Genomic DNA, 27,075 nt, shown 5'->3' on the forward strand with positions numbered 1-27,075 from the left:
GCCTCTGTCTGCAGTATCCTACTTCCATGTTCTTGGCCTTTGCCTATCAGGTCAGCTAAGGGCCAGCTGGGTCTGCAGGTGGTTTGTGGCTGGTCTGGATTCCTTTGGGCAGGTAGACAGGGCTCCATCTTTGCCGAGGGCACGCAGATAGTGAAGAGAGGTAGAAGGATGCCCCATTTCTCTGATTCACTCTGGTAGTCAAGACCTGCTTCAACTGCCATACTTGAGGGTTTAAGGGTGGCAGTACCTGCTCCAGCAGGACCCAGAGGACAAGGGAAACCTTGTGTCTGTGTTAGTTCAGCTCCCTTCCCCCAACCACCCTGGTTTCTTCTTCAATTGCCATAGTCAATTTTTGGTAAGTCGACTTTGTCCATTCCCTCTTGGTTAGCAGAGTGATTGCTCTGACTGTCAGGGCTGTAAATAATGTTCCTGTTGTGTGTGGCTGGAGGCAGCACATCGGGTGGGAAAGGAGGGGAAGGAGGAGCTGCTATGCCTCGGCTCCCTTGCTCGCCCCCCCTCCCCTCTCATACAATATTTATCCAGGGATGGGAGTCAGATGCAGTGACCTCAGGGGTTACCCAGTTAAATAGCTTCTGAACCTCCCTGCATTCTAATTGCTGCAGTTGTCCTTTGCTCTGGAGACTTCTCCTCCCCATTGTCTGCTGAGGTACACACTAATGGCTGTCCTCCCTGGCCCTGCTGGGAGGCATGGGAGGGGGCAGTGCTCAGTGCTACCTTCCTTTCCCTAGAGATAAAGGAATCCAAGGCCTGTTAACAAGTGGCTTTAGCCAGAAGGACACCATCCCTTGCTTCCCTCTATAGCCCTTGCAAAATTGGCTGGAGGAATTTTAGATAGTGTGCTTGGTAATCGACCCCCAAGAACCTTCACTCATTTCCAGTCCTGGATCCTTTCTAGGCTGGCTGACCATAGGACAAACACTTGACAGGGATGAGATTATTCTATGTCCCCATATTCCCATATACAGAATTTGGAAACATCTAGGAAGTAGAATTTCATGTTGTAATATGCTGCATTTGGCTCAGAGATTGGCCAAATGCCATCTGTTTAGGTTTTTGGATGTCAGTTTTAGATGATTGATCATAGTAGCAGGTGTACCCCTTTTGTTGATTTAAGAGTGGCATGTGTCAGCCATATCCACCAGGACTTTACTGTAAATGTCAATTCCTTCCACTATAGTGCTTCTCCCCTAAGAATACTGTAGGAAACTGCCATGGAAGGTGTTAAGTGTGCACACCCTGAAGGCACGGGCAGGAAGTAGTGTGCTGGGGACTGTGGGGAGCACCGTGTGATCCGAACAACAGGGCAGAGTAGACTGAAAACCCCGTAAAGAAGACAGCAAACACAGTGAGAAGCTCTGTTCTTCCCTACTCCATAAGGTAGCCTGATTTCTCTCTCTTGAAACCCTTAGGCCTAGAGCTTCTAGAACACAGTGTCAAATTCCCCAAGCTTGTTCCAGGAGGAGTGCTCTGTGCAGGCTGAGTGCTTGCAGTTCTTGAAAAAAAAAAAAAATAGGAGAGCTGGAATCAGGGCAGGGGACCAGCCAGAGGTTAAAGACAACAGCTGTGTTCTTGTGCATTTATATGGAGCAGAGGCTGGACTATATCCCAGACCCTGAGTATCAGGAGGATGTCTCTCTTCAGAGCCTCTAGGGGGCATTGTAGGCCATACAAACATAGTCCAAGCATAGGGTCAAGATAGCCACAGGCTAGGTGGAGACTAGACTAGGATATGTGGGGTATCTGGGAGACAGCTTAAACTACCAGGGAGCCAAAAATAAGACAGGCCATCAGCCAAGACACTAGCCAGTCTGGTGCTCACCCTCCTTTCTCTACCTTATTCCCTGATACTCTGTATGGTAAGGAGCTCTGTCCAGGTCTTGGTAGTAGCTCCAGCACTTCCCACACAAGTGAGCATTGTGCCATGGGACAGACACTGGAGAGGTGTTTATCTTATTGTTTGCCTAGACAGGCACTGGAAGGTACAAGTGATAGGATTTCGGGGCATTTGTAGCACTGGAGAGGTGTGTGTTACACTTTTCCACAGGGTGTTTATGACACTTACGCACTTCCTATGGGTTCTGAGGGGAGAAATGGGAGTAGAGGTGGTCAGTAGGTGGGCTGTAAAACTAGGAGCTGAAAGGACGGGGAGAGATGGCTCAGCAGCTAAGAGCACTGCCACGCTTCCAGAGGATTCAGTTTTGATTCCTGGCACCCACTCGGTGGTTCACAGCCTTCTGTAATTCCAGTCCTAGGGTATCTGACATATATGCAAGCAAAACACCCATACCCATAAAAAAATATAAATTATTGGGACTGGAGAAATGTCTTGTTGGTTAAGAGCACTAGCTGCTGGAGAGATGGCTCAGTGATTAAGAGCACTAGGTCCTCCTCTAGAGGACTGGGGTTCAGTTCCTAGCACCCACATGGTGGCTCACAACCATTTATAACTCCAATCTAAGAGTATCCTAGGCTTCTTTCTGGCCTCCTCAGGCACTACATATATGTAGGCCCAACACTCGTACACATACAATAATAAATTTATCTTTTTAATAAGAAGCCAGGAATGGGAAATAATCTGCACATAGTTCCTTTAGCATCTTTAAGCAATGGTTTGACTCTAGAGATTTGAGGTTTGCTTTCCCTGGGAGGACTAGCAGCCTGGCCTAAGGAGCATCCCAGTGCACCCGCCTGCATTCTGGTTCTGTTTGGGAACTCGCCCTAGCAGCATGTCTGGGAACAGTTCCAGCTGTGCTGCCAGACCCAGACGCAGGTGACGGCCTTTCGTCTGTACTGTAGGGAAACCAAGAGGAAATTAAATGTCATCTGCCCCTTGCACAGCAGGTTGCTGCCAGATCAGACACTGTTGATCAGAGTTGTGCAGAGGGCACCCAAGGGAAGACTTCTGCTGCATCCATGCCCTCTGAGCTGTGGCAACTCCCAGGTGATGGCCTGGCTCGGTCCCACAGCTTTCTCTTCCTGGCTGGGTTCACCCTGGCCTAGAGCCCAGCCTAGTGCTATACAGCAGCTGTGGACTCTGCCGTGCCAGAGAGGCGTGTACACCAGTGGGAAGGAATGAGAAGGGCAGGGTCTGGCAGTAGAGGATACACAGGAGGCAACAAATAGACCTGGGTTTAAGTCGTGGATCTGTTGCTTAGGATCTTGGGACAGTCTCAAGAGCATTCACAACCTGCTCTGTCTCCTGACATCTGTGGGAAGTAGCTGCCTCTATAACAGGTGCGGAGTCTTTTCACCCATCTTCCTCAGGTCCAGAAGGATGGTGTCTAACATGTTCCTCTGGGCCTCTTTGTGGAGTTAGCTACAGTTCTGTGAGGTAGGATGGGCAGTAAGTTGACCAGGCCACCCTTTTGCTGCCTGGGCCCTTCCTTTCCTTTTCCCCCTAACTGAACAGCCAAGGCCTCTGAGATAAGCCTGTGGGATGGTGGTAAAGCAAGGTGGGAAGCAGCCCAGAGGTCACCCATCTAATGGGCTTGGCTGGCTCCCTCCAGCCTCACACTTAGTATGCCCCTTCCTGTTTTAGAAAACATCAGGATTTGCCCCAGTCTCCCCTCCCCTTGAAGTCTTGGTTGGGCCATAGTGCTCAGTTCCTCGGTAACATATATTAACAAGGCTCTGGAAAAGATGTTTTAGTACTGACAGAGTTCTCCCAAGAAAACTCCCTACCCTCCACCTCGCCCCCACCCTCCAGCTGAAGCATGGCTGCCGGTGGTGAAATTCATTAGTGTTGCCTGACAGCAGTGGCGACAGAGGCGCTCACTGTCTGCTTCCTGCTCCCTCGCTCTTGCTGCTGCTTCACGTGCACTGATATTTAAATCTGATGGGCTGCTTATAGACTTCTTGTACCATGACAAGTTTGGGGAGGGGGCTGGGGAAGAGGAGACAGACAGGGAGTCAGCTGTCATGCTGGTATTTCAGACAATACTCTCTCCTGACCCTTTGCAGGCTCTCGCAAGTGTATCATCTTTCTGAAGCCTGTGGTTGGAATTGTAACCTGCAGATATCCCAGAGGATAGGAGCAAGTGTAAGTGTGGAGGAAAGTGGGCCGATAAGTCAGCAGTGCATCCTCCCAGGGCTCTGGGCTGGCAGAGAACAGTGGAGGGACAGTGCACATGCTTGTTGAACAGGGGATTAAAGCTGAGACTCTGTAAGTGCTACAGGGTATTGCCCTCCATCATCAGGAACACGGGGGCCCTTCCTCAGTAGTTGCTTCCAGACTACTATGTTTATGCTGTGGTTATCTTCCAGATGGACCTGGAAGCCACTGAATAGAGGAACCAAGTTTGAGTTGCTTCTGATCTGAGCATCCTGGGGCTCAGCAGTGCTCATAAAGCTGTGGTGGTCGGTTAAGGTTCTCCTACTTTGTGTCTGGAATGGGCCCTTGACTTTTGTACCTGGTATTTGTATGCTTCGACTTTAAACTTGAGAGAGGAGTCCCTCAACAGAGCCCTAGAGCAGGATCAGGGTGAGGTATGGTGGTGTGGTGCACTGCCTGCCTATTGAGGGCCTTTCGAGCTCCAGGTCCTTCCATGGTGGAGGTCATGAGGAATAGGCCAGGCTCCTTTCTTGCCTCCTCAAGTCTTGTCCATGTCAGTGGTGCAGCCATCCGAGACACACAGACCGGTCTGTCTGTTGGAGAGGGGTTACTCGTAAACATACTGATGTCTTCTGTTGGAGGGTAGACCAAGAATGTTTCTTTGGAGGGGGATGGGGCATCTGTAGACATAAATGTATTCTTTTGTTGTGTTGTTTGGTTTGGTTGGTTGTTTTTCAAGACAAGATTTCTCTGTATAACCCTGGCTCTCCTGTAACTTGCTCTGTAGATTAGGTTGACCTTGAACTCAGAGATCTACCTGCCTCTGCTTCCCAAGTGCTGGGACTAGAGGTATGCTCATAAGTCTGTTCTTGAGCTGTCAAAGACTGCTTTTGATGTGATCAGCACCTGTAATCCTACAGTTGCCACTCTTTCCACATCCAGCACTCTCCTGCAGCCTGTCCTGTAGACGTCTAGCCCTCAGTTCCTGGCTAGGGTATCTTTTCCTTATTCCCTGTTCTTGCTGATTCCTAGCCTTGAGTGATGGCCTAGTTAGAGCAGACCATGTCTTTTGACATGGCATATCACACAAGTGAGATGGAGAATAACTAGCTTTGATAAGTAGGAGGCTTGAGCATTAATTTTTTATACATCAGCAGTGACCAAGTGAGTGAATTCAATTATGAGTCTGCTTTTTCTTCACACTCCTCCCTACGATGTGGTGGTTCAGAGTTGAGACAAGGAAACCTGTTGAAATGAGAAACCCCTATTTCCTAGCTTGACCCCCTTACTAATTCGGGTTAAATTGCTGTGCTATTGCAGTGGTGACACATTGTGTCTGCTTCTGTTTGTATAAGAGGATGCAGTGGGGGAGGAAGGACCAATTTGTGCAGAGATAAAAGGTGTCACAGGCAGATAACTAACGTTCCAGCCTCATGCCTGCTCTCATTGTTGCTCAATTTGCTCCGTCTGTAAGCCCAGCCTTCCCCTCTTTCTTCCTTCCCTCCCCTTGGTCATATTTTACCTCTATGCCACAATGTAATGATGCCCTGCGTAGTGGGGGAGGAGATAGGCACCTCTGGCTGACAGCCCTTCCTGATAACCAAATTCCAGCCCATCCATCACTAGCCACTCTCCTCAACTTGAGGAAAAGTGATCGTGAAAGGCGGGCTGTTCATCACTCGAGCTCTGTTTATCTCCTCTGGGTGGGGAATGGAAGCAGGAGAGACAAAGAGCCATGTCCCCAGCTAAGTGCTGCTCAGGTTAGTGTGGCTGGCATATGCTGGGTGCAGACTTACATCATGTAGGCTGTGGCACTCTGACCAGGTGGTACACTAGATAGGGCTCCAGGGGTCGGGGGTCGTTCCTGGGGCTCAGTCTCTCTTCACTAGCAGAGTAGTCGCATAGAGAATTGTGACAGTTCTGAAATGTGGGACAGCTGGTGACAACACTGAGAGTGTTTGTATTGGAATGGGCAAATGAGAAAGCTGCATGTACCTCAGAGGTGCCCCTTTGCAGGGTCTTTGCTCTGACTTCTCTCAACCCACTCCTTTACAAAGTTGGTCCTCTTCCCTTCATGGTCCACTGATGACTGAGACATTCCTTCTCTACATGTCACAGGAACACAATGGTTTCTAGAGATGAGTGATGTCTACACAGTTCGGTGCTGTTGGTCATCAGGACTGACAATCCGTGCCATTCTGAGATCCAGGTGCCATGGCGTTTCCTGTGAGGCGGAAAGGAGTAGATGATGACTCCAGCCTGCTGGTCCCTCCTCTCTAAAGTCTTGAGTCTGCTAAAAAGTCAGACTCCCAAGATGGGTTTATTGGTTAAAATTTGAAGGGAGCAAAACCTTTAAGGACTAAAATGTCCACGGCCTCTTCCAGCACAGGTGTCTGCTCTTTTGCTGGACCTGCCTTTTGGAATCTGCCTGTAGTCTATATCTGTCAGACCTCTGTGGTCTCCTCAACTCAAACCTTGTGGCACTCCCCCAAGCTCCATTCACCAAATCTTCAAAGCTGAAGCCTGCTTAACAATGGTTCCACCTTGGTCATACCCATTAGCAAGGGGTGGGGTGTGGGGGCTCCCTTAATGAGCTACTCCCCTGCTTTGACTGGCGCCAAGCTCACCACACCTGTTTGCTATCAAGGCTGTCTGGGCCAAGCCAGAAAGGCTCAGTTGCAGGTGGTAGGCCTGAATGAGGACTGGGTTGGGGAAGGTGGGGCTCCCTTTGCTTTGTTGTCTGTCTGTGGGGAGAGACATTGTCTTACGGTTTTATCCTCCCATGTTCTCTTCTTTCTAAGCAGAAGCTCTTGTTTTGTTGTTTAAAAGTGTCAGCAGGAAGCTAGACAAGTGAGGAGTCTGGCAAACATCTGAGGATAGGGTTTGAGGTTCTGTTCTGGTGACTTGATAAGAGCAAGACCACATGGTAAATGCCAAGGTATGGGCCCTTTCTGGCTCTAGGCCCACAGCATTTGAAGAGTGATCATGTACCTTGCTTTAGAGCCCACAGGCAGGACTGGTGTGCACGTGTGGGGGGTGGATGGTGTCCTTAAAAGGGGCCCCTTGTATTCATGAAACTGAAGGAAGTTTTGATTTGGTGGAGAAAAAAAGTCCCATTCCTTTTTATGGCCTGGACATAATTGGGTCTTTTCTATTGGCCATCAGTGATGTCATTCCGACCCCTCATAAAGAAGGGGAAATCACACCTGTGGACTCGGTGCATAAAATTTCATTGGGCAACAGTAATAAGCATGACCAGATGATGTTTGGGCAGTTGGGGAGCTTTGTGCCCAGTGAATCCAGCTGCATGGAGACCTGGGCACCATAAACTTGCCTGCACATTTATGCCCGCAGGCTAGTTCAGGGCCCACTGCCAATGGCTCTTTTCCTTGGGATCAATATCTGGTAGAAACTGAGCATTTGGACCCTTTGTGTCCGGAGTCTTTGCCCTTTTCTTTGCCAGATTAATGGAACCGTGTATTATCTACTGGTCCCTACTGACTTTAGGCTCCTAGAATGTTGAATGAAGATAGGACCTTGAGCAGTAACTACCATCCTACCCACCTCTACAAGGCTCCAAGCTTTGCCTTCTCAGAGATGAGTCAAAGTCTCTAGAAGAATATGTGCAGTTGGCACCCATATATTCAGAAGCCTTAGAGTTCATTTCTAGTTCTATTCTTGACTTGTTACATGATTGACAAATTCTTTTTCTTCACTGAATCTGTTTCCTCGTTTGTGTAGGGAATGGTGACCACTCTAACCCGCCTTGTGCTCTCTGTGCTGGGATGTCTAGCTATTGTCCCATGAGACACCTGGAAGTTCAGGTTCTAGCTCTTGGTTCTATCTTTCATGAAGTTGAGTCTGGGCCCTACTATATTTGTATTGTTTATGCTGGGAGTCACAGGACTGGGATATTCAGAGGAGCACTAGCAACCCTACTCTTCTCCTTAGATCTGCAAATTCATGCATGGAGTTCCCCCTTCATACTTCAGTCAGATATAGAGTACAGAGAGGCACTAAGGATTGCTGCTGGTCTGTGGAAGTTTGAATGTAGTTGGCCCCATAATCTCATAGGGGGTGGCCCTATTAGGAGGTGTGGCTTTGTTGGAATGAGTGGGTATGGCCTTGTTGGAGGAAATGTGTCACTGTAGAGGCAGGCTTTGAGGTTTCCTATGTTCAGGATACCGCCCAGTATCTCATTTGGCTTCCTGTTGCCTGAAAGATGTAGGACTCTGAGCCACTTCTGCAGCATCTTGTCTGCTGCACCCCATATGCCATTCACTGCTCCAAACAACCCTCATCTGAGGGTCCCTCCAAGTGGCTTCATGACCATAGCAGTCCAAGAGGCATTCACGGGGAAGATGCATGAGTTGATCCTGAGCTGGAAAATGGAATCAGCCAGAGTAAAAGGACTGAGTTTTGAATTTGGAGTTCACAGGATCCTACCCCAGGCTGCTGAGTGGCTCCTGAGGAACTCCAGACTATCTTGTCCTCTCCAGACCTCAGCTTGCCTGTCAATGATGCAGGGACAATGAGGGTTACACCTATGGGGTGAATGAGAACAGATCCAGTAATGATCCACTCCATGCCCACAGTAGCAGCTAACGTGGGGGTGACCAGGCTTCCTTCTTCCCAGGGCCCTTGATCATTTATTTTTTTGGTTAATTAAATGATAAAATTTCATATCTGATTATTTACTACCAGTCGGTGCCATTATGAGCTCCTATATAAATCACACAGGGAGCAAGGCTCCAGGACACCCCATATCTGCTCCTCAACAGAGCCTTGGAGGGGCCCAGGAGGGGAGAGACTGTCCTGGAGAGGCCACACTTGATCCGACTCCCTTGACCCCAGTTTGATCCAGTGTCCTAGACCATTAGGACTCCCAACCAGAGCCTGCCATGCACCCTGCCATGATGATAATGGACTGAATCTCTGAAACTGTAAACAATTAAGTGTTTTCCTTTGTAAGAGTTGCCGTGGTCATGGTGTCTCTTTACAGCAATTAAAACCCATGTTCAGATATGAATGACTGTTTAGATGATCTTTCTTTCTGGTCTGTTCTCACTGTAGCTCCTGTGGAGAGGAGCAGGCAGGACCCCACTGATCTAGACCCTTCCTACCTGGAGGTGTTGTCTATAGTTGTTATGTACCATTGAAATCCCTCAGAAAGGGGACTTGAGAGATGGCTCAGCAGTTAAGAGCACTGACTCTTCTTCCAGAGGTCCTGAGTTCAATTCCCAGTAACCACATGATGGCTCACAACCATCTATAATGAGATTTGGTACCCTCTTCTGGGGTACAGGTACTCATGTAGGCAGAATACTGTATATGTAATAAATCTTTAAAAATAATAATTTTTTAAAAATATTTATTTATTATGTATACAATATTCTTTCTGCGTGTATGCCTGAAGGCCAGAAGAGGGCACCAGACCTCATTACAGATGGTTGTGAGCCACCATGTGGTTGCCGGGAGTTGAACTCAGGTTCTCTGGAAGAGCAGCAGGCAATGCTCTTAACCATTGAGCCATCTCTCCAGCCCCTAAAAATAATAATCTTAAAATAATAATAAGTAATCTTTTTTAAAAATCCCGCAGAAAAGGGAATCCCTTGGGGGCTGCCTGCCCTTTTCTGGTTATGTCCCTGTGTTCCTCCTTGTTTTGAGGCCTCTCCACAATAGACCTCAATGTAATTTTTCTAAAACAGTGAGCTTAGCAATCATTTTCTAGGACACAAAAGATAAGGAACATCAAAGAAAAAGAAGCAAATGATGCGATTTAAACGGTCCAATTGCAGTTTGCTTCTCAGGAAATTCTGTTCTAGCTGCTCAGGCCACTTCTTACCCTTAGAAGCCTTGCTTAATGGCTTCATGTCCTTGGTCCCTGGCCCTATGTGGGCATATCACTTCTGGATACCTCTTCATCAGCCAGAAATTCTCCTCCAGAAAGCTAGCTAGTTACAGATAATGTTGCTCTGTCACCTGTCTTTGAAAGAAACCTGCCACTCCAGACAGACAGTGCCAGGTGTGATGACATACGCTTTTAATTCCAGCACTCGGGAGGCAGAGGTGATCTCTCTGAGTTCAAGGCCAGCCTGGTCTACAGAAAGAGTTCCAGGACAGACAGGGCTATGTAGAAAGACCCTGTCTCAAAAGAAAGACGTAATGCATCTTAGTTTAACTTCCTGAGGTTAACTTCCTATTAGTATCTGTCAAATATTTGAATGGTGATGAAAGGAAGATTAGATTTCCCTTCAGCTTCCTGAGGTGAACTTGTTTCAACTAGATTCTCTAGCCACAGTTCCTAAGAAAAGGCGTCTGTACTTGTGTTCTCCGTCGCCTTGTCTCTCAGAGGTTCTTCCCTCTACTCTTCCTTGCCTGGCCCACTGCTGTTAACACTGCTCACTAGGTTCACGGAACCTCCAGATTATGAAGTCCATTGGGTTTTCTCACATCTCATCTTATTTGGTCACTCTAACATTTGACACTAATAATTTGATTTTAAGCTAAAAAATCAGCTCTGTGGCCAGACGTGGTAGTGCACACCTTTAGTCCCAGCACTCGGGAATCAGCTGGGGACTCTGCTGATGTGTTGACCCTGTGCTTTCTTTGTTCTGTAGACTTTGTTTTGTTTTGTTTTTTGCTTTGTAACTTAAGACTCTGCACTTGGAACATGTATGTTTCCAACTTGTTTTCTCCTCTTTTTTTGTAGGCTCCCAGGCCAGTGCCATTATTTAGGCCTGCCCGTGGCGGATTACTTCAAGCAGTGGATTAATCTGAAAAAGGTACCATCTGAGCTTCACCCAGAGCTGCTGGTTCTCCTGTGTTTCCCCCTACCCCCCAACTCTTGTGTCTTTCCTAGTCTTTATTTTCTCAGTATCCCTTTTTTCTCTTCCCTGGGTAATAATGCACTGAAATGTTGATATTTCTGGGGATGGGGAGCTGCTTAAATGTCAACTACTAGTAGGTGGAGTCCGATTTGTGTCTTCCAAACAACATAGAAGTCCTAGTTAGAGAAATTTTTTTTTCTTTCTGAATCTCTGGGCTGAGCTGTGCTGTCACTAGGAGAAGCATGGTACTTCATCTTTTTTTATATACTCCTGAGTGTAGTCTTTGTGCTCTAGTTAGGAAGAGGGGTTTGCCTAAGCTGGCTTTGCTCTTACCTGGTCCTAGCAGAACCTTTTTCATGTAGGGGAGGACAATGGAAGTTAGACCCTTGAAGCATGAAGGAGGATCTTGGCACTAATACAGCATTGTAGGCCTAGGAGAGTTTGCATAGGGTTGTGGGCCTCAAAAGTATCCTGTATAGCTTGGACAGTTCCCTGATAGTGAGTCACACAGGAAACCAGCCTTCCCTAGCAGGTGCTGTGCTTCCTAGGTGAGCAAAAGAAGTAATGTAGTAATGGGTTTCTTGGTTCCTTGCTCTAGAGGAATTATTGCTCCAGGAGTCCCAAGCCGCTAGGAGAATGATACCCACATGTCATCCTCCTAGAGCAGCCTCAGGATCTACTTGAGGCATCCAGGCAGCTTAGTGACGCTCAGGGATCTTGAAGAAGGGAAAGCACAGCAGGGTCGGGATGGCGGCTCCCTGTAGGCTTAGGGGAAAGAGGCCATTGCAAGGTCACATCAGATACTGTGAAGATTGGGATCTTAGACTGGGAAGGGGAGTATGCTAGGAGGAGATTGCCTTGTAGGCAGAAAGAGTGACCTGCTTTTGTGGGTGGATATGGAAGAACAGGAGGGGAACTAGTTCTGTGAGTATTTGCTCCATACAAGGGTGACAGTGGACTCGGTCCCATCTTTGTTTTCCTTTCCCTCGTGTGCATCCTTTGTACTCTTCTTCGTTCTCTGTCCCGCCACCTCCTGATGGTCACTCACAAAGCTGAGTCTCTGACACTGCTTCTCATTTTTGACTGAGGAGACTAGGCTGTCCTAGGTCGTACTTTGGTCTGGCTGTCTCCCTTCAGGAAACGCACCTCTTGCCTTTTTTCGTCATCATCAGGTATATTCCCTCTCTCTGAAGATGCAGTTCAGACATCACTTCTGCTGAGCTCTTGCTGTGAGGCTCCCTGGACTTGGGATACCAATGAACTCAGTTAGCAATAAATCCGTTCTCGTTTACTTCCAGGTGTGTCCTTCCAGGGCACAGACAGAGCCTGGTTCTAGCCTCAGTGGCTGGACTGGGGTCAGCTAGACTCAGAGTGTGTATACTTGCTGGCCACCTCCTCACTGAAAACTAGCTTCATAGAGACCCTCATGAGTGGAGCATGCATGTGTAAATAGACACTGTCCAGGAAAACAGTGTGCCAGCTGTCAAAACTTATCTGAGACTGCTTGCCAGCCTCAACAAATGCAATGTGAAGGCCCGGCCAGGCGAGGCAGGCACTGACCATTAAAAATTACTCTGTGAAGTTCACTAGAATTTTGTGTATGATAACTCTCTGCCTTTAGGTTCCTAGGCAGAAGGGCAGGAGAGTAGCTGACCCATATGGTAACACTAGGCTGTCTTGAACCTCTTCAATCAATTTTCTACTGGACTGCCAAGATATGGAAGAAAAGAATGGGTATAAAGGGAAACTGAGGACTCTACTCCCAGTTAACTTTGTATTTTCTTTTTGTGAGGTAATCCAAGCAGGCTTGGGAAAAAAGAAGGAATCCGATCCCTTCCTCTCGAGCCCCAGCCTATATTGTGCTTCAGGTGTGTGACTATGTGAGTCCGCATTTCCAAAGGCCTCTAATCTGAGAAGAAATGAGAGACTTTTTTTCAGCTCTCCTCTCCTTCAGAAACTGTGGGCTGCCTCAGAAAAGGGAATTTTCCAACAGCTGTGTTTTGACATCCCCTACCTCCACCTACTTCCCCTGTAGCAGAGTGGCAAAAGCCACTGTTGGCTGACATTTGGGATGCTGTTGAATGATCTTAGATTTTTTTTGAGCTGTCAATTTTAAGACTTGAAGCTCTGCTCCCAGCTCTTTTGAAGAGATTGGAAATGTTACTAAGGAATAAGAGAATACACATGCATGTATGCACACACATATACATATGTGTGTGTTCACATAAACATAGTCATCTGCAGAAATACTGGGAAATATGTATAGACATAGTGTCTATACATATACCTGTAGAGCACAAAGATATACACAACTCATCCATAAACACACTGGAGCGCTCTCTCTGTGTCAGGCACCGTGTTAAGTTCTGGAACTCTAACAGAGAAACTGACTGTTGAACATCATTTCACTTCTGTCTAGTAACATGTTTAGGACCATTGAGAGCTGTGGGTTGCTTAAGAAAGAAGTAGATTTATTGAGGTAGAGTCCGAGAGTAGTTTCCTGGGGAAGGATGTCTACGTTCTAGTCTGGAGGAGGAATTGGCCAAGCTTAGGGAGCAGCATATGGGGAAGCCCTGAGGTGAGGAGACACATGGCTTCTTTATAAAAGCTGAGAAGACAAAATTTTTGCCTCTTGTTCATCACTTTGGATGGTTCACAGTACAGGGAAACGTAATTCATTTCCTGAATGAGTGGCTGCCAAGACATAGGGGCTGTGAGGAGAGGAAGGTGGCATGCGGTGAAGCCGGAAGCTGAGGCCAGAGCTTGACCATGTTTTGGTTTTGGCCCTTGTCTTTAGAATGAAGGGGAGCTACTGAAAGGATATTAAAAGAAAGATTCAACTCATTTGCTTCTTTGTTTTGTGTTGAGATAGAGTCTCTTGCTGTAAACTAACTGGCCTTAAACTTTTGACATTCCTCCTGCCTTAGTATTCACAGTGTTGAAGTTATAGACATGAGCCACCATGTCCATCTCATTTGAGGGTTTTTTTTTCTCTCATTTGAGTTTTAAAAAAGATTCTGTGGCTGCTATATAGAGAACTGTAAGAGACCAGTTACTGGTTTTTCTAAATGGATTTGGATTTTGAGTTTGTAGGTGGGACATTTAAAACATTCTTTGGGTAACATTACTGAACTTGTAGCATCTCAGGCCTATGTTTATCAAATACCAGTTTTGATTCTCTACTGTGATTCTGTGATTGTACAACCAAATATGTACATGCACATACACACAGATCCCCAGCAGCTCACGGAGGGTGGGATGGGAGAGCGCTGCTGCTGGTTGAGAGCTATAAAATAAGACCATTGCCACAGTCCAGGTGGAATATGGCAGTTGCTTGGTTTATATGGCTAGCTGTGGAAGGTAGAGAACTGCAGCACGAATCATAAAACCCAGAGACAGATATTGGGGTTCAAGCTGAAGATCAGAAAAGCAAAGCAGTCAAGCCACTAGAGAAGTCTTATTGCTACCAAGGCTGGGTGACTGCAGACTGAGCTTTGAGTCTCTGTCTCCTCCTGTTTTACATTCCCCTTTAGTGCTGGGATTAAAGGTGTGAGCCACCACTACCTAGATCTGTTTCTGCATTGATCTTACTAGCCCAGGGTGTCCTTGAACTCAGAGAGATCCATCTACTTGTCTCCCAAATCCTGGGATTAAAGGTGTGTGACACCACTGCCTGCCTTCTAGTGACTTAGTTTTACCTTCTGATCTTCAGGCTAGTTTTATTTATTAAAAAATAAATAAAATATCATTATAGAGAACTGGGATGGTTGTAAAATGTTGAATGGTGTAGTCAATTCTGTTATGATACAAACATATAGGTTCCTAAAAATCCCTGTACTAGCTAGATGTGGCCACCCAGGTTTGTAATCCCAGCACTTAGAAGGTTTAAACAGGAGAATTGCCTTTAGTTCAAGGCCAGCCTGAGCTATAGAGTTGAAGACTAATCTGGGTTACAGAGTAAGACCTTGTCTCAAAAACCAAACCAAACAACAAAATTTCTTAGACTAAGGAAAATTGTCCAGTAGAAATGACCTAGGAAGTGCATCACACTGAAACTCCATCATAGCATAGCAAAGAAAGACAGACATTTACTTTAATTGATAGTATAGTTTCAGTTAAATGATTAAGAAATACATAAATGCTATAATAGCACTTTGAATAAAAAATCTAAAATTCACATATAGAAGTAGATGTAAGAAGGGCTATAGTTGGTGAATTATTGTGAAGAGGGATGGGGGCAGGAGATTGTCTGAAATCAAATGGGAAATTGTAACCAGAAGGATGTGGCTGTAGCATGTATGATGAGCTTAGTGTTGGCTGTTAGGTGTGTTGTAGATGTGCATGCATGCATTTTATATGATCTGACAGAGTTCACTGTTCAGCCAAGTTTAGCTTCCTTTATCTCCTCTATCTTTGTAAGAATCTCACTATTTAGCCCAGGCTAGCATAGCACTTAGACTTTTCCTGCCTTTACTCCCCGAGTAGTGGGATTAGAGGCATCCACTACCACATCTGGGATCAGAGGCATCCACTACCACATCTGGGATCAGAGGCATCCACTACCACATCTGGGATCAGAGGCATCCACTACCACATCTGGGATTAGAGGCATCCACTACCACATCTGGCACAACTAGTCTATCATTTGGAAAAATAACAGAAACAAATGCAAAATTGGCATTATGCTAAATTATTTTTTAATACATCGATTACATTGGGACAAACTTGTTCTTTGAAACTGAGTATTATAGCAGTACCAACTGTGTAATGGTGATTGGTTGTCAAAGTTAGGGGTGAAAGAAACAGTCATTATGGCCTTAGAGTTTGAGTGAGCACCTTGGTAAATTAGAATGAATTTTATGTGCTAGTAGAAGGAGAAGCTTAAGATTAAAAAAACAAAGAACTTTGGAGACAGAAGGCAGAGCAGTCCCGCTTTACTCTTAAACCAGTGCCCTCTTACAAGAATGGTACTGACCCATTTGTGTAGGCTGTTCCCATGCCCTAGTGGTCTTTCAAAGGCCCCACCTCTCAGTACTGATAGAGAAGCAGTTCAATTTTAACATGGACTTTGGGGAGGACAGGAGTTCAGTCATTAGTATCTGTGCTCCCCATTAAAGTTCCACTGGCACATGTGGCAGTGGATCACTTGGAATATATCTAATATGATTGAGAGATAATTCTTAGTGTGTTTTATTTTTATTTTAAATTAAATTATCAATTTAAATTAAAAATTTCCTTGAGAAACTTTTAAGTATGTTTAAAGCACTTGATTTAGAGATGCTACATTTTAAACTGTTAATAGTACACAGTCTACAACATTGTTTCTGATAAAGATTTTGCTTCCTAGCTGAGATGTGATAAAACCATTAATTTACCCATCAGACTTGGTCTGAAAAAGAGCCAAATTATCTCATAATTTTTATACTGCTATCATGTTGAGGATAATATTTGGATATATTAATTGATTAAATAATATTGTGTTTTACTTAAAACAGTTTTAAGCCTTTATCATTATTATTTTTTATGTGTTTGGGTGTTTTGCCGTCATGTATGTATACCATGTATTGCAGTACCAACAAAGGCCAGAAGAAGGCCTCAGACCTTGGTACTGGAATTATAGATAGTTGTGAGCCACCATTGGGCTACTGAGAATCAAACCTGGGTCCCCTGGAAGAGCAACCAGTGCTCTTGGCCACTGAGCCACCTCTCCATCTCCAACATGTTTTATCTTTTAATGTGACCACTATAAAACTTCGACTCTCTTATATATTTGCATTGTGTTTGTACTGAACAGACCTGGGCCAGATACTTGGCTTCTGTGCTCCATTGTCTAATCCTCACAACCCTCCTGAACATAGAGAGGTAATGCTTTCACTCCAATATGTGGCAAAACTGGAAGTGAAGTTAGTTCCACCCAAGTCTTTATGGTACAGAGACAGAGGGCCACCGAGGGTGGTATCCCAGAGGCTGAGATGGCTGTTTACAGCCCAGAGAGAGATGAATAATTCCAAGGTGAGCAGATGGACCCTGATGACCTTGGTGAGAACGTGTGAGCACAAAGGAAGGATGAGGATAAAGCAAGTGGTTTGGGCATAAGTAAGAAGGCAAGGAGGTAAGAGAAATTTAATGTTTTCAGAGCTGCGATTCTGAAGAAAAGAACAGGTAAGAGATGTGACATGGCCAGTACAGGACTAAGAAGGATTTGGGGTGGAAGGTGGCCAGCCAGGCTGAAAGTCAGGAAGGAAAGGGGTCATTAGGGCTACCTCTGAAAAGGGGAGAGAAGACAGTATATCCTTCCCTACTTCATCCTGACAGAAGAAAAAGAGAGATGGGTGCAGATCCATGTCCACAGGCTTGCTGATTTGATGAGGGCAAGCTGAGGTCGTTTTCATCTGGCTCAGGCTGCTTTCTATTGCTGTGCTGAAGACCATGGCTGCGGTAGTTTGAGTAAGAATGACACCACCCCCCAGGCTCACAGATTTGAATAGTCATCGGAAAGTGGCACTGTATGAGAAGCACTAGGAGCTGTGGCCTTATTGGAGGAAGTATGTCACTAGGGCAGACTTTGACGTTTCAGAAGCTCAAGCCAGGCACAGTGCATCTCTCTCTCTCTCTCTCTCTCTCTCTCTCTCTCTCTCTCTCTCTCTCTCTCTCTCAGTTTACAGGTCAGAGTGTAGCTTTTAGCTAGGTTTCTAGTACCACACTTGTCTGCCATGTTCCCTACCATAGTGATGATGATTCACTAAGCCTGTGAAACTGTAAACAAGCCCCAATTAAAAACTTTCTTTTAAAACTTATTTTTGGTTATTTATAGTGTCTCTTCACAACAATAGAACAGTGGCTAACAGTCAGAAGCAACTTGTAGAAGGAAAGGGTTTATTTGGCTCACATACTCTGGGTCACAATCCATTGAAGGACACGCAGGGGCATAGAGGAACATTGCTCACTGACATGTTCGTGTTGTGTCCCTATCCTTATCTCCCCCCACCCCCGCCTTGTTCCATCAGCCTTCTTCTACACTCCAGGACCACCTGCCAAGGGATGGTACTGCCCCTGGTGATCTGGGTCCTCCCATATCAATCTTTAGTCAAGAAAATGCCACACAGACTTGCCTACAGGCTAACCATATGGAGGCAATTTCTCAAACCAGATTCCCTTTCCCAAGTATGTCTGAGTTTGTGTCAAGTTGACGAAACCAACCAGCACAACTTGTCAACTTAGTGCACAACTTGTCAACTTAGTGCACAAACGCATACTTATTAAACCATAATCCTCCCTTTCTGTTTATCCCAAGATCTCATATTAATATCAATTTTCATAATAGAAAATCTTTTTTAAAAGTTTCAGTCTTTAAAAAATTTAAACACTTTAATAAAAGTTCAGTCACTTTAAAATATCCACAATTTCTTTAAAAGTCCAAAGTCTTTTTAACCGTGGGATCCTATAAAATATAAAGTAAGTTTAACACCTTTCTTATTCCAAGAAGGACAAACCAGGGCACAATCACAATAAAAGCAAAACCAAGCTCCAATAGTGTAAAAAACTCTGTATCCAGTTATTTGTATCCAGGATTCATGATCATCTGGACTCTAGGGGGGCTCAGCAGTACCGTGTCTCCGTCTCTGTCATCCGTAGTACATACAGCCTCATGGCCTCAAGCTGACTCCACTGCACACCTGTACTACTTGCTCGTCTCCAGCTCTGACATCTCAAGTATACTGGAGTCTCTGCTGCAGGTGAGGCTGCACCTTTACCAGTGATCTCTCTTCAGGGACTCTAACCTTGCCACACAGTGCCAAGTCTCAGCTGTTTTTCATGACCCCTTCAGCTCTTTAGCTCTCATGCCACCAAAGCCAGTAACATGTAAGAGATTCTTAAACACTAGCAAGTTTGCCTGCCAGCTTTGGCTGCTCTGGACCACAGTTTTTGTGTGCTAACCCTGAGGAAATACTCCAGAAGATTTCACCTCAGTGATGTTCATCTCTTCTTTATCACAGCTAGCTCTTTAGCCCCTGATGACCAGAACTACATATTCTCAGTTCAAAATATCACATGAACATGGCTGGTGAGTTGGCCCACTGGGTTAAGGCACCTCTGGCTGCCTGACTACCCGAGTTTGATCCTTGGGACCCACGTGCTGAAGGAAAGAACCAATGCTGTGTATTGTCCCCTGGCTGCCCCAAATGGACACGTGTACAACACAAGTGAATAAATACAATTTAAAAAATGATTTTTGAAGTATCAAACAGTACCAATAAAGTTTTTAAAGAACTCTCAGATTTCGTCTGAAACAAGCTAAGTAAGCCTCTGCATCTGTGCTGTTCTCAGCATCTTCCAGGCTCCCCACAGAACATCAGTGAGCTCTGAATACCCAAAATCCTGCAATCCTCCCCCAAACAACATGGTCTGGTCTATCCCAGCAGCACCCCATGTTCCTGGTGCCAGTTTCTGCCCTACTTTGCTTTCTGTGGCTGTGATGGTAACTGTGACCAAAAGCAGTTTGGGGGAGGAGGTCGTTTGTTTGGCTTACACATCCAAGTCACACAGTTCATTGAGTGAAGCCAAGGCAGGAACTGAAGCAGAGATCATGGAGGAACAATGCTTATTGATTTGTTTGCATACCTTGCTCAGATGGTTTCTCATACACCTCAGAACTACCTGCCCAGGGGTAGCACTTTCCATGGTGAACTGAGCCCTCCCACCTTGATCTTTAATCAAGAAAATGCCCCACAGGCTTGCTTAAAGACCAACCTTATGGAGACATTTTCAAGAAAAGATTCCCTCTTCTCCATTATGTCTAGGTTTGTGTCAAACTGGGAAAAAAAGCACACCATCTGATAGTTCAATGTTGCGGGAGCTCCTTCAGCCAATAGCTGCTGAGATACCAGCCCATTGGGGCGTGGTCTCTCTCTCTAAAAAAGCTGCCACTGCCCCTCCACCTGCCTTTAATCCCAGGAGTCAGAGGCAGGTGGAGGGCAGTGGTTAAAGAGAGAGAGACCACGCCCCAATGGGCTGGTATCTCAGCAGCTATTGGCGGAAGGAGCTCCTGCAACAGTTCAATGGCTTTTTTTTTTTTTTTTTTTTTTTTTGGTTTTTCGAGACAGGGTTTCTCTGTGGCTTTGGAGCCTGTCCTGGAACTAGCTCTGTAGACCAGGCTGGTCTCAAACTCACAGAGATCCACCTGCCTCTGCCTCCCGAGTGCTGGGATTAAAGGTGTGCGCCACCATCGCCCGGCCAGTTCAATGGCTTTTACTTTTCTCTGCGAGACAAACAGCTAAACCATTTGCTGGCAACTAATGGGGGTGGGGGGAGATCTAGCAGGATTCACAGAAAGTATGAGCAGATAACTGTCCCTATAGGAGACTTTGGGAGCTGACTTGAGGACAGTAGACATTCTAAACAGTGTTGAGGGTCCAGTTGGGTCAAAGCAGAGCCACTTTGTTCAGAGGTCTGACACTTAGCAGAGGTGTGAAAAGGGATCCTTAGGGATTTAAGATGGATACTGAAAGATGAAGGACCTGATGGCTGTGGACAAAGCTGATATGTCCTGCAGAGATGAGGAGCAGTGCAGTGGGCACAACTGAGGAGGCCAGACGGCAGGGGAAGAGGCCGTATAGAACAGTGCCATGTCTAGCCAGCTGTAGTGGACCCTGAGGCAGGAGGATCACTGCAAGTTCCAGGCTAGCCTGGGTTATAGAGTGAGACTCTATCTCAGAAAAATAAAAAAGGACTAGGAGGGCGGCTCAGCCGATAAAGTGCTTGCCACACAAGTATGAAGACTCCTGGCATCAAAGTAAGAATCCAAGTATGGCACTGGACATCTGTAATCCCAGTGCTGGGCAGGAAAGGCAAAGGGGGTCAGAGTTGAAGGTCATCCTTGCCCAGCTTGAATCCTTAGCATGTTTGAGGCTAGCCTATATTGACATTTTTTTAAAGTAGTATGTTTGAATTAATGATTTAAGAAATGGGATATTGGCAATTTCTAAAAGTATAGCCACAGAACTGGTGGTTAAGGTTGGATAGGAAGAATGTTGTCCTAAATAAGGAACTATGAAACAGAAAGGTTGGTCGAGACATATCAGGAAAGATATGTATGGACGAAAACAGAAAATGAGTTTTACTCAATACATATGCATGGGACCTAGTTACAAATGAATGTATAAGCGCATGCCTACACATATATAAACACTTCACATCTATGCAGACCAAGCTGTGCAGCTGTGTGCACACACAGTCACAACTGTCAGGAATCCCCTCTCAGTCACAGCCTGCCTGGGTGGGCTTTGTGGGGAAGTAAGCAAGAGCCTTCAAGGGTTCTGAGCCGGGCATGCAGGCTGCCTCTCCAGTCCTCCCTGCAGGTAGGGGATAGAGCCACCTAGAATTGGTCAGGTAAAAACAGGGTGTAAACCTGTAAGAATGGCCAAGATCAAAAACACTGATGACAACTTATACTGGAGAAGTTGTGGGGAAAAGGGAACACTTCTGCATTGCTAGTGGGAATGCAAGCTACTACAACCCCTTTGGATGTCAGTGTGGCAATTTCTCAGAAAATTAGGAAACAACCTTCCTCAAGATCCAGTAATACCACTTTTGGTTATATATCGTGCCACAAGGACATGTGCTCAACTATGTTCATAGCAGCTTTGTCTGTCATAGCCAGAACCTGGAAACAACCTAAATGCCCCTCTACTGAAGAATGAATAAGGAAAATGTGGTACATTTACACAATGGAGTACTACACAGCATAAAAAAATAATGACAACTTGAATTTTGCAGGAAAATGGATGGAGCTAGAGAATTATCACATGTACTCACTCATAGATGGTTTTTAAACATAAAGCAAAGAAAGCCAGCCTACAAATCACAATCCCAGAGAACTTAGACAACAATGGGGACACTAAGAGACACTCACATAGATCACATGGAAGTAGAAAGTAGAAAAAGACAAGATCTCCTGAGTAAATTGGGAGCATGGGGACCTTGGGGGAGGGTTGAAGGGGGGAGGGGAAAGGCAGGGAGGGGAGCAGAGAAAAGTGTAGAGCTCAACAAATATCAATTTTAAAAAGCTGGGTGTAAAGACTGTAGCTCTGCTCTCCCGTTGCCACCTGACCTCCATACCCTGCTGTGCTTCCTGTGTGCTCTGAAAGAGAGCCAGGATGAAGAGGAGAGAGAACTTTTGGGGGTCTGTCCAAGAAACATTCTGTCTACCCCAACCTTAGGGAGGGGATTGCAGGAGAAACTGCTGAAGGGGGAGGGAGCATGAGAGTCTATGATTGAGTGTGACTTTTCCTGACCTTGGAGCATTCAGAGTCCTAATCAGTACAGTAATAAATTAAGCCCTTATGGAGGAATAAATTCTTGGCCTTAATGAAGTTCTTTGCTGGGGGCCATTGGCAGGTCAGCAGGTCTTGGTGATGCAGATCTGAAGCTCCAGCAGGCAGGAGTGATCACAAAGTCTGCTCAGCAGGTTGATGCTTTGGACCATTTATGGAAGAGTGGCTAGTGACGCTGGCCCTGGAGCCCTTCTGGGGCTGATGAGAAGCTAACTGAGACAGAACAACAAAACTCGAGGGAAAGAGCAGAGATGTGGCTGTCTAGATGCCCTGCAGTGTTCTCAGAGGGAAACTTGCACCACTGGAAGACTTGAGCTCTGTGGGCAGAACCAGGCAGGATGGTGATCCAGGTTTTGGCACCATCCACAGGCGATTAGTTCACTGTTCACGGCCGTGTGTAGTCTAGGTTGGATACCTGAGACCTCTGACCATCCTTGAGGAACAGGCTGACTGAGCTCAAGGTGCAGGACACACAGCACCAGGTGGGAATAAGGGCATGGTGGAGCCAGATGTCTTGTCCACCAGAAGCTGGCCTGTAGAGAGGGGCTAGGGCCTGCTGTGGCGCCTGGGCTGGTTCGCGCAAGAGGTTGTTGACCTGCAAGTGAGAACCAGAACCCGGGCCGCGGGCTCCAGTTTGTGGGTTCCTCTTCTCAGTCCCCCTCTGCAGTGTGTGTGCCTCAGGCTAAGCTCAAGTCCAGCAGTAGAGGAGGGACAGCGTTTAGTGTCCACTGCCAGAGCCACAGGGAATGTCCCTTTCTTCTCGCCTCCCTGCCCCCATGGCGGAGGGCCCAGTCTGGGCTTTTCCTTTAAATATGTCTTACAGCTGTCTGAACTCTGAAATTTCTTTCAGTCCTTCCCTTGCCTTGTTAACATGTGTTGCCTTTGGGGTAATCAGGGAAAAAATATTATGTCCTTTTACAATTACCGGGTTTTGGAATATTAAAATGTCTCGCTGCATCGGCACTGTTATTTTGATTGGTATTCTAACCTTTGACTAGCCCATAAAGCGCGCCGCTCCTGAAGCCAATATTGCAGGACTGAAATTTAATTCCGAAATGATTCCAGATAATAGGGAGACAGATAATATATGCATGAAGGATATTATGTTTGGACTAACTGCAGCAGGGCCAGGGCTGGGGAGCTGAATAATAGCCCAGAGTGAGTTATAATCTGTGGGACGGAAATGCCTTACTGTCAGGGCCAGGAGAGGAACTCTTAAATCACAGGCATAGGGAACTGTGATCGCAAGGTGCTTGTTCTGACAGGAAGAGCTCTGGAGCCAAGAGGGTAGGTATTGAGGCTTTGCCCATTCTTTCTCTCGAGCTATGTAGCAAGGTCCTGGGTTATATACCCATTGCACTATCTTGATGACCATACTTCCCTTCCCGTAACATAGCAAACTTCTTGCTGCTTTTGAAATGTATATAATTGTTTCAATTTTTTTGTTTCTTATGCTACTCCTTTACATTTTATTTTCTCCACTTAGTTTATTTAGAAAACTCCTGTTCATCCTTCAAAACCCTTTTATGTGGGCCCTTGTTCTCATGTTTTCTCTCTCTCCCCCCCCCCACACCCTCTAGTAGAAAAGAATCTGTCACCTCTTCCTTTTAGCACTTTGTACTAAGTGTATCATATTCTTGCTCACTTATGTTTCCTACTTGCCCCTGAGGTCCCTAAGGTCTCTATGTAATGAAAGGTCTGTTTTCAATACCCAACCCTTGATCCTAACAGTAGGCACAGGTGAGTATTAACTGAGTCAGGCTGCTATAGACAGGTATCTGTCAGGTTTTGCCAACCAAATGGGCTTAGAGAAATGAAGCATCTTCCCCCAGGCAAAGAGCCAGGAAGAGGTAAATCCCGAATCAAGTGTGTGTCTTAGATGGGTGGGCAGGGAGAACTTAGTGGTGAAGTAGAAAGACAGACATTTGCTCCCATCCTCCTTGAGCCCTGTACTGGAGTCCTCTTTGCATTAGGCTCTGGTTTTGAGCATTCTTGGAACTTGAAGCATGAGGGAGCTGTGCTTTTTGGTGCTACAGCTGACATTTGGACAGTATCTCCATGCGAGAGACATTGTCTACTATGAGTCTGTAGCAGCTCACAAGACAGTAACTCCATGCGAGAGACATTGTCTACTATGAGTCTGTAGCCGCTCACAGGACAGTAACTCCATGCGAGAGACATTGTCTACTATGAGTCTGTAGCAGCTCACAGGACAGTAGCTTGGGAAGGACACTTCAGTGTGCTGGGGAGAGCTGTGAGGCAGACAGAATGTACAGGATCTCAGCGATGACTGAAAACATTGCAAACCCTGGGGCACAGTGCTTATAGAATGTGTGATATACCATGCAGACAAACCGAGAGGATGTGGGCTGGTTTCAAAGTCATGTAGACTTTCTCTGCAAGGCTTGCCCTCCATTGGTGCATATACTGAATCTTAGGGATGTAGGTGTGTAGCTCAGAAACCAGAGACCATGATGCTAGGAAGAGCTTTGGAGCCTGGTGTGCCAGCCTGGGCTCTATAATGTCACTGCCAACTAGCCCTGTGTGCTGGAGCCAGTCTCTTCCTAAACCAATAGAAAGTGGCCTGCTTAGATTCCCTGGTTCAATACTTGGTAGGTGTAGAGGTTTAGGAAAATCACGTAACTTTGTTGTGCCTCAGTATCCTCTCTAAAATAAGAAATGTAGTATCCTAGTCATAGACTTGACCTGAGGATGAGGCAGGGGCACACTTGTGAGATGCTCAGGCTCCAAGGAGACTTGAGCCCGGTGAGAGTCTGCCCGCAGGCAGTGTGGAGAAGAGCTCCCCAGCAGGTTCATACTCGGGAAGGTGGACCCAGCACTATTCATTGTCTTACCCTCGGTACCTGGAGGAGCAGTCTGCTGTCCCAGGCCTGGCTGTCCAGTGGAATAGAGTCACATTCAGCTTAGGGACTTGCTAACTCTTCACCTTCCTATAGACAGGATACTTAACCTTCTCTGAACCTTGGTTTCCTTATTCATAAAGTGAAGATAATGAAGAATTAACAAAGCCAGATGTGTCTCTAAATGCTTAGTTTGAGTTCCTTGAGTCCCCACCTGCCCTGTGGGGAAAGGAGAAAGTGGAAACCCTGAGCGCTCACGCCTTCACAGGCCAGCCGCTGTGAGCAGTGGAGCGGCACTAGAATGTGGGCCATGTACTCGAGTCCATGCTCTTAAATGACTCTGCTGCCTCCAGAACAAAGGCATGAGCAGTTGTTTTTATTGGTGGGTAGGATGTGAGGACAGCCGGACTGCCCTGGCTGCAGCATCTGTCACCCCATTGATCACCAGGGTTGATTTGGCTGATCCGACGGGACTGGCAAGGAGCGTGTCCCTTTCCTCCCTCACCACTCCATGTGTGCCCTCCTGAAGCTGCATGCTCAATCAAAGAGGACAACCTTCCTGAATAGAGCAGGGCAAGGGTGTATGAGTTGCTGCACTCCCCTGCTAGAACCTCCAAACAAGCTTTCAAGGTAGTGGGAGAGTAAGTCCAGAAAGGTTTTAGTCCTGGGCCGAGGTCTGGAGATGACTACATTTTCAAGGTGCAGTAGCGGGGGCTTCCAGGGAAGGCCCTGCGGGGTGTGAAACTGCTGCTGGTGGAGTCAAGGACGTACAACAGTGATTTTCAGGGCTTAAACTACTGGTGTGGGCTCATCATGTGTTCTTTTTACAGGGGAAACGGTGTATGAGCAAGGGCAATAACACTTGGACACCACCGTGTTGATGTCCGTGCAAGGGGAGAAGGAACCTGTGGCCCAGGGATAGCAGTGTGTGGAGGAGGCCACTTGCTCTGAGACATATCAGCAGTGGACAGCTTGAAACTGCTAGGGAAAAGACCACATCCTTCCAGAATGGGGTTGTAGCTGGAGGAATCATTTGAGCGTGTCTGTAAAACTTTTCAAAGGGTGCCACACCCAGTGTGGGGTGGGCAGCTTGGCATACCAGCTGCTGGGTGCGCACCTTATTCTACATCCTTAGAGGGTATGATGCAAGGGAGAGGGAGTTAGCTTCGGGTAGCAGGAGTCTGTCTCTTCACTGGACCTCACCCCAGAGTTCTTGCAGTGTCCTCTGTGGCAGATGACACCAGGCCTACCTCTGGGCCCAGCTGCCCCTCCTGTCCTGCCCACTGAGGGTACTCTCCTAGCCTTGATCCCACAGTAGACCTTTTGCTTGTGTCCCTCAATCCATTCTAGGCTTGTTCTGAAGCACAGAGTGGGGAGTTCTGCTTGGTCGTTTGGGGTCTGACACAGACCTTGATAGTCTAACCCTCAGGGTCAGTTTCCAGAGCATAGCATAACTCTGAATCCATGTGTCTTGGTTATTTCATGTGCCCTAGTCTGTCACTTTGAGAGATTGTGAGCCACGTGAAGAAAGGGGCCATACTGTATTTGCTCTGCCTTTCACAGAGCTAGAGAAGCCACTTGTGCATCCATACAGTGGAAGAGTGAAGGACTGTTGGGACGAGGTGGGCATGGCTCCAGGAGAGCATCCGGGTGAGACTGGTGCTCTTCCACTTAGTCAGTGCCCTCTCCTCGGGTTTGGGTTTTGTTCTTCCTTCCTTTACTTTGTTGCTACTCTGAACCCTGAATTGTAGAAAAGTCAAGACTGGAACTTCAGGAGGCATAATGCAGCCTCCTGTCCGTCACACTGTCCTGCAGCTCACGCTGCTAAGACAGACTTGAGCATGTCTGTCAGTGTCAGTAATAATAGAGCGCTAATGCACTGGGCCCCAGCTGATGCCAGTCTCGGTGCTGGATGCTTAACATACAGCATGCAGCATCCTCACAGCTGCTCTCCAAGGAAGGACTTGTCCCTGTCTGAT

The 27,075-nt window shown here is 46.5% G+C and overlaps 1 protein-coding gene across 6 annotated transcripts in view; it reads left to right on the forward strand.

The window, feature by feature from the left end:
• The window catches only part of Eri3 (ERI1 exoribonuclease family member 3), a 104,605-nt gene that overhangs the window by 53,898 nt on the left and 23,632 nt on the right, over window positions 1-27,075 (forward strand). For 3 of the 6 annotated variants that reach the window (XM_050131902.1, XM_050131901.1, XM_050131903.1), the window contains exon 7: window positions 10,785-10,857. In XM_050131902.1, coding sequence (XP_049987859.1) covers window positions 10,785-10,857 — 73 coding nt within the window. The other 3 variants (XM_050131904.1, XM_050131907.1, XM_050131905.1) reach the window with 3 other exon arrangements.

Source organism: Alexandromys fortis, unplaced genomic scaffold (assembly GCF_014885135.2).
Source record: "Alexandromys fortis isolate MF-2015 unplaced genomic scaffold, M_Fortis_MF-2015_v1.1 scaffold_302, whole genome shotgun sequence".
Taxonomy (NCBI): Eukaryota; Metazoa; Chordata; class Mammalia; order Rodentia; family Cricetidae; genus Alexandromys; species Alexandromys fortis.